The sequence below is a fragment of the Heloderma suspectum genome, chromosome 1, assembly GCF_057233095.1.
Source record: "Heloderma suspectum isolate Gila_16-S chromosome 1, 16-S_ref, whole genome shotgun sequence".
NCBI classification, from domain to species: Eukaryota; Metazoa; Chordata; class Lepidosauria; order Squamata; family Helodermatidae; genus Heloderma; species Heloderma suspectum.
The window spans coordinates 57,524,687-57,542,081 of record NC_139458.1 but is presented as its reverse complement, the minus strand read 5'-3'; the positions used below and the strand labels follow the sequence as shown (position 1 = coordinate 57,542,081).

General features: G+C 42.7%; 1 protein-coding gene across 2 annotated transcripts in view; it reads left to right on the top strand.

Moving 5' to 3' along the window:
- Window positions 1-2,466: 2,466 nt before the first annotated feature.
- Window positions 2,467-17,395, top strand: part of COCH (cochlin) — a 47,586-nt gene continuing 32,657 nt past the window's right edge. Inside the window, exons 1-3 of one of the 2 annotated variants that reach the window (XM_084827252.1) lie at window positions 2,467-2,767; window positions 3,764-3,808; window positions 8,759-8,915. In XM_084827252.1, the coding sequence (XP_084683378.1) occupies window positions 2,761-2,767; window positions 3,764-3,808; window positions 8,759-8,915 (209 nt within the window). In that variant the 5' untranslated portion in view covers window positions 2,467-2,760. Of the gene's footprint in view, window positions 2,768-3,101; window positions 3,564-3,763; window positions 3,809-8,758; window positions 8,916-17,395 lie in introns of those variants that run through there. The other variant, XM_084827242.1, reaches the window with a different exon arrangement.

Genomic DNA, 17,395 nt, shown 5'->3' with positions numbered 1-17,395 from the left:
GGAAGCGAAAAGCAAGGGAGAAAGGGGAAGATATATCCAACTGAATGCAGAGTTCCAGAGAATAGCAAGGAGAGACAAGAAGGCCTTCTTAAATGAACAATGCAAGGAAATCGAGGAAAACAACAGAATGGGAAAGACTAGAGATCTCTTCAAGAAAACTGGAGATCTCAAGGGAACGTTTTGTGCAAAGACGGGCATGATAAAGGACAAAGAAGGCAGGGCCCTCACAGAAGTAGATGAGATTAAGAAGAGGTGGAAAGAATACACAGAAGAACTATACAGGAAAGATCTTAATGTCCTTGATAGCCATGATAGTAATGTCCTTGATAGCCATGATAGTGCGGTCACTGAACTTGAGCCGGACATCCTCGAGAGTGAAGTCAAGTGGGCCTTAGGAAGCATTAGTAACAAGAAAGCTAGCGGAGATGACAGTATTCCAGCTGAGCTATTTAAAATCCTAAAAGATGATGCTGTTAAAGTGCTGCATTCAATATGCCAACAAATTTGGAACACTCAGCAATGGCCGCAAGACTGGAAAAGGTCAGTTTACATTCCAATTCCAAAGAAGGGCAACGCCACAGAGTGTTCAAACTACCGCACAATTGCGCTCATTTCACATGCCAGCAAGGTGATGCTCAAAATCTTACAAGCTAGGCTTCAGCAGTATGCGAACCAAGAACTACCGGAAGTACAAGCTGGGTTTCGAAGAGGCAGAGGAACTAGAGATCAAATCGCCAACATTCGCTGCATCATGGAGAAAGCAAGAGAATTCCAGAAAAACGTCTATTTCTGCTTCATTGACTACGCGAAAGCCTTTGATTGTGTGGATCACAACAAACTGTGGCAAATTCTTAAAGTGATGGGAGTACCAGACCACCTTACCTGTCTCCTGAGAAACCTGTACGAGGGTCAAGAAGCAACAGTAAGAACCGGACATGGAACAACCGAGTGGTTCAAAATTGGGAAAGGAGTACGACAAGGCTGCATATTGTCACCCTGCTTATTTAACTTATATGCAGAGTACATCATGAGAAATGCCGGGTTGGATGAATCAGAGGTCGGAATTAAGATTGCTGGGAGAATTATCAACAACCTCCGATATGCAGACGATACCACCCTAATGGCAGAAAGCGAAGAGGATCTAAAGAGCCTCTTGTTGAGGGTGAAAGTGGAGAGTGCAAAAGCTGGTTTGAAACTCAACATTAAAAAAACGAAGATCATGGCATCTGGCCCCATCACTTCCTGGCATATAGAAGGGGAAGAAATGGAAGCAGTGACAGATTTTACTTTCTTGGGCTCCAAGATCACCGCAGACGGTGACTGTAGCCATGAAATTAAAAGACGCTTGCTCCTTGGGAGGAAAGCTATGGCAAACCTAGACAGCATAGTAAGAAGCAGAGACATCACCTTGCCAACAAAGGTCCGTCTAATCAAAGCTATGGTTTTCCCAGTAGTAATGTATGGCTGTGAGAGCTGGACTATAAGGAAGGCTGAGTGCCGAAGAACTGATGCTTTCGAACTGTGGTGCTGGAGAAGACTCTTACGAGTCCCCTGGACTGCAAGGAGGTCAAATCAGTCCATCCTAAAGGAAATCAACCCTGAGTGCTCATTGGAAGGACAGATACTGAAGCTGAAGCTCAAATATTTTGGCCACCTAATGCGAAGAGAAAACTCTCTGGAAAAGACCCTGATGCTGGGAAAGACTGAAGGCAAAAGGAGAAGGGGACGGCAGAGGATGAGATGGCTAGATAGCATCACCGATGCAATGAATATGAACTTGAGCACGCTCCGGGAGAGTGCGCAGGACAGGAAGGCCTGGCGTGCTATGGTCCATGGGGTCACGAAGAGTCGGACACGACTTAACGACTGAACAACAACAACAAATTGTAATGCTGTTCATAAATTTTATTGTCTGATTTTGTTCCTTGGGTTTTATATGAAGTTTAATTGTGCATCACCCCAAGTGCCTGCGAGGCAAAAGGTACAATTTTGTAAATATAACAAATAATATGTGATTGCATGTGCTATATTTGTGTTCCTGATCACCTCAGTACAGAAATACAGACCGAGTCTGGATTGGTCTCCAAGCCATCCCAATAAATGGTCAACATGACGTCTGGAATCGAAGGGAATTCCTGGTGTCCCTCATCCACCAGGTGGCAAATACATTTTTACTCAGGCAGGCCTTTGGCATGTAAGGGGGTCTGTTGCTGAAAGGGTTTTTAATCAGTTGGGTGGTGACTGTTATTGTGTTTTAATCACTCTGTTTTTATGTTACGTCTCAAGATTTCATTTTAAATCTGTATTTTATTATTGATAAGTGGCTTGAGCACCATTTGGGGCCGGGGGAAGGCAGGATATAAGTGAAATAAATAAAATGCACAAGGGGTGAGCTCTGAGATGTCCTGAAGATGGGGGGGGGGGAAATAAGATGCCTGTTTTATGGGGCCTATCCTTCTCTCTCAGTTGTCATCTACAGTGCTCAACTGAAGCTAGAAGAAGCTGCCATCTGAGTACAGGCCGAAGGTCCCAGGTTCAATGACAAGCTGGGAAAAACTTCGGTCTGAGACCGTGAGGAGCTGGGGCCAAATTCGACAGCTAAGGGTCAAGCGCTGGGCTCTGTATATGGCAGCGTCTGATGTTCACGAGGAGGAAATGCGTCAAGAGCGTGAGGGAGTTCGACTTTTTTGACTGCGTCCCACCCGGCCCTGAGCGCGGCGGAGCTCTCGGGCACAGGGCAAAGCGCCACCCGCTCCAGAAATGCTGGGTGGGTTTAAAATGGGAACCGACGGGCCCGCCAGCAACAGAAGATTGGGGGCTCAGCTTTGCTTAATAGGGGCGGCGGGAGAGAGAAACCAGCCCTGGGGAGAAACGCGGGCTTCGTGTGCCAGGGGAGTTTTCCACACCCCGAGCTGCGCGGGGGGGAGAGAGAGAGAGGGAGGCGCGCGCACCCGCTGGCTTCTGAGCATTCCCCGGGCAGCTGCCGTCTCCTCAGAAGCGGCAGCTGCCAAGGGCTCAGGCCCACCCGGTGCTCCTTTGCGCCCGCCCTCCCCTACGGGCCAGCCGCCTTCCCGGGCCACCCAGGCAGCCAGTGCCTGCCCAGTGCGCCTGGGCAGGATTTAAAGCCAGGGCGCGCGGTCCCTCCGGCGCGCAGCGCTGGTCCGGCGGCGGCGGCCTTTGCTCCTCGTCCAACACCGTCCGCTCTGCCGCCTTCTTCCCCTGCACCTCTTCCTCACTTTGCTGCAGCAGGGATCCCTGTCAGAAGTTCACGTTTTCCCTATCTCCCTCCCTGGCGCCCCGTAGTCGAAAGGGGCACCCCTTTACCTCCCGTTTTTGCAGCAGGCTGGACCCCTCCTCGGCTCTCGGTTGGCGAGAGTGAGCCCCGCCAGTCGGGAGCCAGAGGCGAAGGGATTGTCTCTCCCGCCACTTTGGCTATTCCAGTTTGGGGAGCGGGGAGAGAATCGCTCCCCTGATTAACCCTGTCGTGGCTGACTGTCCACTGACAGCGCTTTCTCTCCCTTTCCCAGGTGCAGCCAACATGGCACCTGTCCTGTGTCTCCTAGGTGGGTAGGAAACTCACGCGGTGCCCCATAGCTGGGTGGGGTGGGTGCTGCCATGATCCCCCTCGGAAATGATAGAACTATCAGGCGGGGGTGGGGAGCTTCACGACAGCCCATCCTGTCTTGTGAGTACCTTTTAGTGCACAGCCTGTTTTCCTCTTGGGGCTCCGTGTGACACCCCCCCCCCCCATCTCTGATTGCAGGTATCGTCTTTCTGGCCAGTTCTGCGAAAGTCAGCGAGAGCTCGGGTGAGTTCAGAAAATCACCTTTATCAATTGCAGTTCTCTCCTTCTCCCACATCCCTTCTTTAATAAGAGGGACTTTGAATAGGTGAGATGAAGGAGGTAAATTTATACAGCTGTCCTCGGAAATCTTACCATTTCCGCTGTAAGAAATACAGGTTCACTTTTTTGTTTTTCTGTCTCAAAGAAACTTGCTTCGGTTTGCTATTAACTGTTAAGCTTTCCAGAATGCCTTCCGCAGTTATTTTTAGTGCCCCTAACACTAGGATGGATTGCTATTTAATCAATCATTCTCATATCAGATGTGCCTCTTGCTCCTGTAGCTTCCTCTTTCTTCATCATAAGGGCATCTTCATTTTATTTAAAGGCTGAATGGCAAATTTAGCACTTCTCATTAAATAAGGGAATGTATTCTTGATTTTACCAAGACAAAACTGTATCTTTTGTTGCTTTTTCAGAGCTAAAATGAATATGTACATCTTTAAAACAAAACAAAACTCAGGGTTAAACTTTCATGGCATTGTGATACTGTATCCTAGCCTTCCCCCTTCCCATCTTATTCCAGTTACTAGGGCTACAGCGGTTTACTTAGTGGCATAACTGGCTGAGTTGTAGGTCTTCTTTCTGTCTCAGCATGAATAATATTGTGCCCTTCGTTAATGTTCCATCTGAACGTTCTGTCTACTAATGTCGATGTGCATTGGGCATATTAGCTATAATACATTTAGGGGGTTTCGAGCACTAGTCTGAATCTTTGCCTCTCCTTTTGGTGTTGTTGGTTACTCTTTGGTGCTTCCCCTTCTTTTCTTCTGTACAGGTCTAGTAACATGATTCTTTTTTATTGTGGCCCAAGTCTTGTATTTGTGGCTTTTAAGAAGGTTTGTTTGTGGCAGTAAAGATGGGTACTGCAGCAATTTTGTTTTAATAGACTGTTACTGTACAGTAAATTTAAACTCAAGATTTAAGTCTGCAATATCACTTGTGTCTTCAGGTGGACTTTGGAATTGCCTTTTAGGCGTATATAAATAGATGTGAGGTTTTTATGGTAAAGGCAAAATTATTCTGTTCATTTATATGCTATAAAAAAACCCTATAATTTGGGATGCTAATTGGCAATTGGGTTAAGTGCCACTTGGATTATATAGATAATAGCACACAATTGTATCACTGCAAAAACTGTGGGACGAGCATTAGAGAGGTTGAGCATTTAGTAGATTATAGTTTGAGTTTTGCTATCACACCTTAGCACCCGTGATGGGATGGGCAAGATTCTTAACAAAAACAGATATATGTTTTCAGTGCTCCAGCATAACTGAAGAGATAAGACATTTAATAATGTCTGAACACTTTATGGCTGCAAAAACAATGCATAAAGAACACGGGTGTTCTGGACTGAATGTCAAGATTATTGGAGTAAGTGTCGAAGAGGTCGTGAGTTACATAATTATGTTACTAAGAACTGGAATTCTACAATTAAGAAGAATAGGAGCACCCAATAAGCTATAGACCATCCCAAAAAGGCACTGTTTGGTCAAAAGATAAAATAAATAAATGCACTGAACAGTGAAGAAACCAAACTAGTGTTGGTTAAGGATCATGATTCCGGTGAAGAATTCCTTAAAATCATTCAGTGGAGGAGAAATGGAGGTGAAAAGAGCTGTGTGCATTTCTAAACTCCATCCAGCACTCGAAGGAGAACATGGAGCTCTTTCCAAATGGTGAGTGAGGTCTTTGGTGTTTTAGATGAAAAATATTTGACCTTTGAAGACTCATCAGATGTTGGAGTTGGCAAATACTTAAAGGTCCCAAATAACAGTCACAAAGGTTTGTTGTACTGTGGATATCTGAAGAAACCCGTAATGTAAACTAGAGGCTGTTTTCTTTTGTCTCCTGAACAAGTACAACTGAAGTCCAGCAAAGACTTTGGAACAGGAGATTGGAAAAGAAGGTGTCTTATCAGAACAAAATGATTATTTGTAATATTAGTAGCACCTTAATATAGCTGCTACATTCTATGTCAAAGCATTAGATTTGCTATTTGTGCCATGACTTCCTTGGATATTAATATCAAAAGAGTTCCATTTTTTGGTCCTGTGTCCCATGCTATGTTGTCATTATGCTCTGAAGAGGGCATGTGGCCATTTTACACAGCAATCCTATTTGAGTAAGTCCACTGAAATCAATGGGGTTTATTCTCAGGTAAGTCCCATTGAATTGAATGGATTTTACTTTTGAGTAGACACATATAAGATTGAGCTGTTAATCTTACAAGTATTCAAGAGCTTCACCTTGATACTTTGTAATTTACTTCAGAATAACAGCAAGACTCTAGATGACTTAAAGACCTTCTTATCCATCAGGGCTTGAAACATTCAAACGCAATTCTAAATTTGATCAGCAAAATATAAAGCTCCCTTAACTATCTAGGGAAAATCCTCACAAGTAACTGGATGAAAATTTGAACTACTTTCACATTTTTGACATTTGTAAACTATTGTTTGTGAGAAGAGCTCTTTGTTATAAATATAACAATTAACCATGATTGATCAGTCAGAGCTATGATGTACAGAATTATCTTGGAACATATTGACCCTGACGTGTAGCAGCAACATGAGCTTGGACAGAGGACAAAAAGTGAATATCTTTTGGTTTTAATATCCAAGAAAGCCGTAGTATAACATATCAAATACTTTTGAAATATAATTTCATAGTTTTCATCTACATTTGGATAAGAGAAGTAGGCTTCCTTCATGCTGCTCTGTCCACATCTGTGCATCCTTAGCTGGTCAGCAGCTGGCTGGTATTGTCAAAATGATTGCCCTGTTCATCTATTGATCATTGTGAATGGGACTCCCAATCGAGTGTCAGAACTGCACAGGCAGTTCCAAGAGCTAAACAAAAATCTGTAATTCCATAAACTGCATCCTTTTTACAATCATTCTGTGTGTCAGACCAAAGTGATGACTTAGAAATTCCTTACAAGAAAAAAAATCATCCAGTTTATAGATGTTTTCTTATTCTCTTTTTCTTTCATAGGTTAAATACTGAAGACACATGCCATTCTACCCTTCTAGAAGGACTTTGCATTAATCTCTTAAACTGGAAAGAAAATAGAAATAAACTGTATTTTTGAACAGTGCATTATTCTAATGTGGAGTGTTTCTGTGCTGTATGGAAGAATATAGACATTACAAGCATTTCATTTTGCATCCCTTATTTCAATCAAGATGCAGAAGAGTGCATGAAAAATAAATTAACTAACTTATAATCAAATATTCAAATTAATAACAGTAGTTCATTAATTACTACTAATTTACTATAACATAACTAGATTTTATAGACTTTTTTAAACACAAAAGGGATCATATTTGTCAGTATTGTGAACTAAAGTGAATGGAGTGCTGAATTTATTTTAGTTGCTTCTGAAAACATAGCCCCTATTACTTGAATTTTTAAATTGATCTCATAAGCTTAATATTGATTTCCCCCTTTCCCCCACCAAGTTGTTGCAAGATTCTGAAAACTTAGTAAAGATTATTAATTGTTTCATTAGATGGGTCCTGCATTTATACATACTTAACAGTAATAATATTTATTCTAAACAAAATATTCTATTTAAATTTTTAAACAGCAGACATTTGTCTGAACAATTTGGTGGAAATCAGTACTCATTTGACAAATACCAAATCACTGGAGTGTGTGGAATAGTTCTACAGAATAAACATATTATTGACATTAAGTAAAGGCTAATAAATTGAAGTTCATTAATTAAAAGCAGAAAGAATTGCTGAAACCAAAGGGAAACAAAGGGAAAATAACAAAGAACAAAGGGGAAATAAGTGCAACATCAATTAGAACCAGTCCTATAACTTGTTATGCCACCACATAACTAATGACATATCAAAAGGCATGAAGTAATTGAAAACATAACATATCACATGACTTTGCACTGATGTCACAATCAAAAACACAGATATTCTGCACACATGTAGACAAATACAGTTCCCATCTTTGAACTGTAGTGTCTTCCCTAGTGTATTTACTTCATTAGTGGATGAGGAATCAATGTAATTCACCGCATGTAAAGCTAATGTGAATTTCAGAGTCTCAGTGGAAATTATCTGTCCAACTGCATTTTCAATAGACTGCAGCTAAAACATGACAGATAAAAAAGGATATCCAGTCAAGGGCATGTCACAAACTTTGAGAATCTTGGCAGCAAACAGTGCCAAAGACCCATAGTTTTTATGAAGATTAAACAAATACAAGACCTCAGTAATGCCCTGCTATGAGGTTAAAATGACAAATTAGCATCAAAGAGAATACCCGTATTTGTCGTTGCAAGGACAGTCTAGTTCCAAAGCCTGTGATGTACTCAAGTTAACAATAATACTGGACACATATATTTCACTGCACTTTAAATATTCGGATCATGTAACTAAATAGTTTTCACAATAGTTATTTGAGGTAGATAATATAATATATAATCTTTGTAAACAGCCGAGAAAGTTTTGGCTATTGGGAGGTATAGAAATGTAATAAATAATAAGTATGGTCACCAAAACTGACCATGTATGGTCACCAAAAAGACAAACAAATGTTCTATTTTGTATTTTATATTTAAGTGGCGGTAGGCAGTTACTAAGTCCCACTAGAATGAAGGTTAATATCCCATTTCTCTGCAAACAAAAGGGCAGATTTTACTGTCTCTGCTATACATAATGCCAAACAGACCAAAAGTCCATTAGGCATGTATTGCAATCAAATTTAAATAATAATATATGAAATATTATTATTCTTCAATAATAATGAAATATTATTTCATTATTTAATATGAAATATTATTTACATTTAATTTAATAATGTATTATTGGTGATGGACTGTACTGCAGATGGCATACTGATTTTTCTATGAAGCGTATGTTTTATATGCCATTTATTTCTTTTCCTCTGCAGCCCCCACTGCCATTACATGCTTTACAAGGGGACTTGATCTCAGAAAGGATACGGCACATGTCCTCTGCCCAGCAAACTGTCCTATGTGGCAGTTCTCTGTCTATGGGAATGTTGTATATGCCTCCATTTCCAGCATCTGTGGAGCTGCCACTCACAGGTAAGCCCAATGATGAATAATCCAATGGAAGTTAGGGTTGAACTCTCCATATTAGTTATTGGCTAAGTAGCCCACATAGTTCTAGATCATGTCCTGAGCCTGGAATAGAAGCACATGATGCAGTAACCTTAATGAATCAAAGTAGGCCTGGGATTGGTTGATGCCTGCAAGGAAACCACTTGGGAACCCCATGCATGCCACCTTAACTTCCATCATGGATGAAATGTGGGATATAAATATAATAAATAATTCTAACTTCTGGCTGTACTCAAATTTTAGATACAATCAGTTAAGTACATTGGCTATGCATGTATGCTCTGAAAAATCTTGGGAGACTACATTATGTTCTTTTCAGGCTATTTCCAAACGATGCTTCTCTAACCTCCCAAATGATGCCAGCAGGAGTGATAGTTTTGAAAAGTGTCTCAACAGTGGCACTTGGCACACACTTTAAGTGCAGTATTCCTAGATCTATTTCTCTTGGCCAGCAGCCTTTTGGAGATGGCACCGCTCAAGAGAAACAGTGAAAGGAGGGATGATTTTGCTTATTGAACAATATGTATCCTAAAATCTCTTTGATCAGTGTCTGATTTCTGTGGGTGCCTTCACTATGCCTTATCTTTCAGTTTAGCACATGGAAAATAGAACAGCCCATATCAGGTAATTTGGTTTTAAAGGTGCCTATGGCATAGGAGCACCAATGAAAGTTAGTTAGGAACAGACTTTAGACACCAATACAATGGAACCAAATCATTGTATCTATCTTATATCCTCTTCTATTTTATCTCTGGAAATGCTCACCAACGCTTCATGTAAAGGGAGAAAATATGCTGGGGTTGAAGCCTTCCATAAGAGGTTCTCTTGTAGCCAAGTACAAATGTTAAATAGTAACAATGCTCTATGGAATAGCCCCCGTCGTGGGTGGAAGCCAATAACAAGCCATTCCTGGCTTAGAATGTATATTAGTGCTATTCTCAAGAGATACTTCAAGATGTTTTGCAAAACTTCAATAGAATTTTTTAAAAAAATGTTTGCAAAGGAAAAAAAAAAACTTCCATCTTTTCTCCTTCTGAAGCAGGTCATAATTTGAGCCAGATCTCAATCCTGAAATTTGTTTTCATTTATAGAGTTCAGCCCTGACACATTTTAGATATAGTTATATGTGCGTGTGCATTGCACTTTGTGGAGTAATACATAAGTAAAGAATAATTTTAAAATCCCTATCCGAAATCATAGAGAAAAACTTGTACCATAAGCTTTGTAGTCTAAAATTTTTCCAGTTAAAAGTCAGCCCAGTGGTCCAATATGTTCCCCAAAGTCAAGGAAGGAGGAATATGCCCCTTAGATCTATGTAACTTATTTGTAACTCCATGAAGGTCAGGATATTCACACTCTCTCCTTCTTAAGATCAGAGAATGTAGGCTGGATGTGCCTGATTTCATCTGATCTTGGAAGCTAAGTAGAGTCAGCCCTGGTGAGTACTTGGATGGGTGCCTGAGAATCAGGCTTCTTGCAACGAGCAGGGGGTTGGACTCAGTGGTCATGTAGGCCCCTTCCAACCCTATGAGTCTATGTTTTACCTTCTTTACAAGGTTCTGAGCCCCTAAGCCACTTCAGTTGGAAAGCAATATCCTAGTAATGACATGCATAATATCCTTTTGCCCCTGGAGAATGGTGGCTTGGATTTCATTGGGGTTGTGAATCCGCTCTGGGTTTCTGTCAGAACCAGTCAGAACTCTAAAGGAGCTATCTAAGGTGCTCAATCCCATCCCCCAAAATAGGTTCAGAACCTTTGATAGATCCTTTAGAGTTCTGGCTGCTTCTGACCAAAACCCAGAATGGATTCATAGCCCCATTGAAATCGGAGCCACCAGGCTCCAGTGCTTTTTGCCCAGATTGGGCATGGAGGGAACCTGTTTTTCTTATTTGGACAGAAGCTGGATTTGCACAACATTGACTGGCCAGTCCATGGTCTGTCATTAAGCCATCTCTCTCCACCACCACCCTCCAAGCAGTGGTGGGAAAATAGCAAGGGTGGGGAAGGTTTAAAGAAAAGACTGTCACGTGGATGTCTGCTCATGCAACGGAATTTTTTCCTCCCCTCACCTGCTCCCCAAAGCTCCAGAGTGTCCCTCAACAATCTAGAGCAGATTTTGAGTGTGTGGAGGACTGGGAGGGAGGGAGAATAGCCCCCTCCTTGTTCTGCTGATGGACGCTGTTCCATGGGCAGGAGGGATTGATGGGATACCACACTGAGCCTGCCTAAAGCATGTGGGGAGCAGCAGCAACTGACTTTCACTCTTGAGCCACATCCATGTGTTAGTACAAGAGGAAAACCAAAAGCAGGGAAACTCAGCTCAGTTGCAGGAAAATGCTCACACCTGGTTCCCTTTGCATGTACACTTGTATGCAGGCTTCTCATCTGATGCTGTAAGGGCCAGTCATCTGTCCCTATAATGGTGGTTTCAGCAAGATGCTGGGAAAGAGAGGCCCACGCCAGGGTTATGAGAATTCCTCAGCAAGTGCAGTTTCAGCAGGTCACATCTCCTCAGACAGGGATGCTTCCGCTCATTTGGGAAAATAGTTTTTACTGGGGATCTATGTCAGCTCTCACTGCAAAGGCCTTGACTATCTTCCTTCCTCCTTTAGCCATTCTTTTCTTCAGAAGAGCCACTGACCCCTATCTTTTCTCACTGGTACCAGCCATTAGCCCAGAAAAATTCTCAACAGAGCTCTTCCTGCATTCCCATATTTATACTAACAGTCCAAGTCACAACAAGTGTGTGTGGCACAGAATACTTGTCCATGTCACGATAACTGACACAGAGCTATTTTATTTTTAAATCTTTGTAGGTTCTGGGCTGTTCCTGCATTCTAAAATTTCTGAAGTAGGCTCCTGCAAGCCTAGCTATGCTAACTAACCATCTGTACAGGATTTCTCTCTTCCTATGTCCTAAATGGTAGCATTTGGGGGCCTGTCATACCTTGAAGATTATCTATACACACACACACACACACACACACACACTTCATATAGAGAAAGCAACCCAACAATACAGATTTCAGCACTTGCCCTGTCCTGATGTGGCCCACAAAGTCACGCACATAAGGGACTATGTGTAAGGAGCTAGGAATCCAGTTCCCTTTTTGCACAATAGCAATAAATCATTTCTAACAATGCACATCTTAGCTATCAATTCCAAATATTTCGAACTTTCCAAAAAAGACTCAAACATTCACTACATCATCTTACGTTCTTTCCCAGGAATGTACCATGTTGGGCATATCACCAACAGAAGAACTGTGGTTTTGTTGCTCTTTAAGGGGACAAACACTGAATGTATTTATTTTTTTCCTTTGGGGGTGTGGGGAGGGAATTATTTGTTTAATGTTTTCCAGGTTGAGTCACTGAAGCCTATTTTATCTACCAAACCTGAGTGTTTTCATATAGTGTACTAACATGGGAGGGTAGTGGGGTGGGAGGAGCCCCAGATCAGTGGCGCAGTCCATACAGGTAGTCCCAGCTACATATCTTAGCATCTCCATTTCAAAGGATCTTAACTGGCAGGGCTGAGAGAGTGAAACCTCTGCCTGGGGCATTGGAGAGCTGTTGCCAGGCGGAGTAGGTGGTACTAGGTTGGATGAACCACTACTTTGACAGTATAAGGCAGCGTCATATGTTCAAATGAATGTCATTAATACAAGGTAAAGGTCCATTCTGATGATAAAAGGCAATATTGTTATATTTCTCTATCAGGGGTAGGCAACGTGGAGCCTGAGGGAACCAATGTGCCCCCAGATGCTTTTCTTGGTGCCCTCCATGGTGCCGTATGCCTCCTACTTAAAAAAAAAAAAAAGTAACAGATTTTCTTACCAGCAGCTGGGATCTTCAAAGCAAAATGAGGGCCTCCAGCTGCTATCTTCATTTTCCATGAATGCTTCCGGCTGCATGATGGGGCTCAGATACATTCTTAACAAAGACGAGGGAGACAGCTTTTCTATGTTAAGCAAAAAACCCGCATCCTTATCGGGGCTTTCTGCTTTAGTTTTTTTTGTGGGATTACGATGGGCTCCTTTACATGGCAGACATAAGGTTTGAATCAAGGAAAGTCCTTAGCAAGTTCTATATGTTTCCGTGTGTTTTCGTTTACAGCCACTAGATTGAACTGTCATTATAGCGCATTATAGTGCTACACCAGCATTTCACTCAGACAGTAGATCAGAATAACACCCCTTTGGGTGTTATCTCTGATCTTTATGAAAGTGGACTAAATGGGGAAAAGTGTGGGAGACATCCTGGAGGTTGATGACATCATGTAAAGGACCTGCTAACTTCCGTGAGTGACCAATCACAAATGTGCAATAAATCACTCATGTAGAGAAGCTCACAGACAGACAGACAGACAGAGAGCATAGGTGGTGATCCAGAGTGTGAGAGAGAAAGATATAGGGGGAAAGTGTTGGCTGGTAGAGAGAATGAGAGGAGAGAAAAAGAGTTTTCCTCCTGTGAAACAGTTTTTTGTTGGTGCTCAAACCTGTGGTTTCAAAGGAGTTGTTAGGTGTGTTGTGAATCAGACCTCATCCCTCCCTTGTGCACAGTTGTTTGGGCAGATTACTGGTCCTTTGTGACTGAACCGCCCAGAGAGCTTCGGCTATTGGGCGGTATAGAAATAAATAAATAAATAAATAAATAAATAAATAAATGGCAGCCATTTTGTGGAGGTGCCCACAACAGCTTTTCAAAATATCAAATAGGCCACAGGCCCAAAGGTTTGCCTGCATCTGCTCTATATTAGGGAACAGCTATTAGCCTCAGAGGGAGAGAAAGACAAACTGTACCTGTCTGTTTTCCCCTTTCACAGCTAATAGCATCTTCAGAGAGCAGTATAAGTTTGGCAAACATGGGGGAAAGGTTAAATCCCCCTTCCCCAATGCCACAGCTCCAGTCCAAATCCTTGGCTCTCCCATAGCTATTTTTTTTTTATCAGCAGTCAATTTATGACCATTTCCAGACAATTCACGTAATGACATTTGCTAGATGGATTTGTAGTGAGACCATCCTAAGAGTTAACAGGAGCCTCTCCATGGCAATTCAGCTAAGTTAAAGTTCTGCGTCCCGTCGGTCTTTTCCAACAAAGGCCATAGGACGCATGCCACACAAACTCTGTGTGAAGTTTTAGAGATGGTTTGTTTTCCAAATTCTCTTTACAAGGCTGCTTTACCTTTAATAAACGTGTAACAGGGAAGATTTCAATAGCAGCTTCTTTCCATATCACTGCAGCATTATGGATACTTAACATCTGCTTTCTGAGCTATTATTAGATATGCAAACACCCTGTTTGGGATGGAATCAAATCTGATAACCCCAGATTCTGGTGATGGCATTATGAAATAATATGCATAAATATGTATATGGCCTTATTGTAGTATTAGTTAGCTAAGAACATCTATGCAGCGTTCAAGACGGTCGTGCAATTGCTTCAGCACATGCCCAGCATCCAACACAACCCACACTTATTGTACCCTTGCAAAGCTGCCAAAAATTCATTGAGCAATGGCATGGGAAATGTGAGCTGAGAACTGGGAATGTTCCCCCACCCCAAAAAAGTCGTGACCCCGGACACAGTGAGAGAATTCTAGACTCTGGACTGAATGGTATTATGGGGGGCCCCTTCAGACTGTCATGTGAATTACTTCAGTTATGAACCCCCCCCCCACCTTCCATGCTTTACAGATATGTTTCTGGGTATCTTAGACTCCCCCAGAGCAAAAGAAGCAAAACATTTTTTCAACCCTGCTTAAAAAAGGAATACCCTAAGCATGTAAAATTTCACATTTTAAATTTACTTAAATCATGGCACCATCATTACAAGAATAAAATGGATTTTATTTCTACTGCCCTGATGCTAAACACCATTTGTAAATAAGCACCATTTTGCTGTAGATGGGGAAGATAATTTTATGAACCACCCAGAGAGCTTCAGGTATTGGGCCATATAGAAATGTAATAAATAAATACAATAATGTATTTTGAAAGCAGGAAAAAATAATAAAATATGCATCTATAACCATGTACATGTCCAGGTTGTTGCCTCTGACTATAACACCTTTTTAAAAATAAGAAGAAAGAAAGGTTGCTGTGGTGACCAGCATCAGTCCCAGTGTGCCCCAGCATACCTATGCTGGCCTAGGTGCTGACGCCAGGCCTGTTTCCCTGGCCCATGATTTGCAACTCCCTGGGTGGTCATTTGGGGGGCCCCTAGGTTGTGGGTATTTTGACTTTGGGGCCGAGGTCCAGCCCTAGCTGCACCACCACAAGGGCAATCAGCTATTAGTGCATGGGGTGGAGCCCCACTGCCTGTGTCCACCTCCAGCTATCTGCAAACCATTTAAATCTCTCCCATTCCAGCACAGCTGAGGAGGAGCAGTGAGTCACAGTTCTTATCAGCAAACCAATCTTTCTATTGCTCACTGATCTTCTCACAAAGGAGAGCAACTTTGGGCTTGCTTCATTCTTCTACTCAGCACAGACACAGCAGGGCTAGCTCTCTGAGGCTCACAAGACATCAGGCAGGGTGATGGGGAACATGGACCTGCCTGGATGTCATATATGGTAGTAACTGGGCCTTCTCCCATAAGCAGCTGGGGAATACAGGAGTAGGAGGAGAAATAGGTGGGAAAGCAGATGACCCCAGCCAATCACTGATTGGGGCTGCGGTGGCTTAGTGGTTAAGATGCTGAACTGCAGACTGGAAGGCAGGCAGGACAGCAGTTCGAGACCCGAGTGCTGCGTGACGGAGTGAGCTCCCGTCTTCAGTCCCACCTCCTGCCAACCTAGCAGTTCGAAAGCAAGAAATTGCAAGTAGATAAATAGGTACCGCTTCGGCGGGAAAGGTAACAGCGTTCCGTGCACCTCGGTGTTCAGTCATGCCGGCCACATGACCACGGAAGTGTCTTCGTACAGCACTGGCTCTTCGGCTTAGAAATGGAGATGAGCACCACACCTTAGAGTCAGACACGACTGGTTGGGGACACCGTTTAATCACTGATTGCGGTTTTCTTAAAAAAAAAAAAATCTTGTTGGGCATGCTCAGAACAGTCCTTAGTCCCTTGTACCCATGAACTGAGTACCTGACGTTTAAATTTACTTTTGGGCACAGAGGCAGCGCCAGCCTCAGCCAGTGCTTTGATTATTCTGAGGAGACAGAGAGAGAAATAGAAAATGAGAGTACAAGTGAGATAGACAGACAGATGAGAGTTTAATTTTGTGCCTTGGACTGTGTGAAATCCACAGTCCAGAAAGGCAGGAGGGAAACAGCAATAGCCCGCAGCTGTAATGTTGTCAGTGGAGGCTGGTGGCTCCTACTTCAATGGGGCAGTGAATCTGCTCTGAGTTTTAGTCAGAACTCTGAAGGAGCTATCCAAGGTGCTGAATCTATTTTGGGGATAGGGTTCAGCACTTTGGATAGCTCCTTTAAAGTTCTGACAGAAACCCAGAGCAGATTCATTGCTCCACTGAAATAGGAGTCACCAGCCTCCACTGACATCACACCTGCCAACAACTGGTGGTGGTTGTTTTTACTTCTAAGTAATGTTTCTGTGTGCGGGGGATCTGTCTCTGGGCTTCTCTCCTTCCATTATTATTATTATTTCCCACCTTTTTCCTAACGCTAGGACTCAAGGCGGCTTTGTAACATTAAAAACTTATACAGTTAAAACATATAAATAGAAATATACAAAAGTTAAAAATATAATTAAATCATCAATAATATTAAAATTAATGGCGTGCTATGGCATGCTATGGTCCATGGGGTCACGAAGAGTCTGACAGGACTCAACAACAACAACAACAACAACATTAAAACTGTATAAAGAATTTAAAAAGACAGCAACAATATAAACAATAGTACCAATCCATCATATTCTCACAGGTCCAGACCCCTGTGAGAATATCCCCAAAGGCCTGCCAGAATGAAAAAGTTTTGCCTGCCTGCAGAAACATACCAAGGAGGGTGCCAAGTCAGATGCTCTGACTTGGATTCCTGCATTGAGCAGGGGGTTGGACTCGATGGCCCTTCCAACCCTACTATTCTATGATTCTATGATTCTTGCCTCCCTGGGAAGGGAGTTCCTTGGGGCAGCCACCGAGAAGGCCCTCTCCTGCGTTCCCACCAGGCGAGCCTGTGATGGTAGCGGGACCACGAGAAGGGCCTCCCCTGAAGATCTCAGGGCACAAGCAGGCTCATAGGGTAGAATATGGACTTTCAGACAACCTGGACCCGAGCCATATAGGGCATTATAGGACATGACCAGCACTTTTAATTGTGCCCAGAAACAGACTGGGTGCCAGTGAAGCTTTTTAGCAGGGGAGCTGTATGCTCCCTGTAGCCAGCCCCAGTCAACAGTCTGGCAGCAGCTCTTTGAGCCAGCTGAAGATACCGAACGCTCTTCAGAGGCAGCCCCATGTACAGCGCGTCACA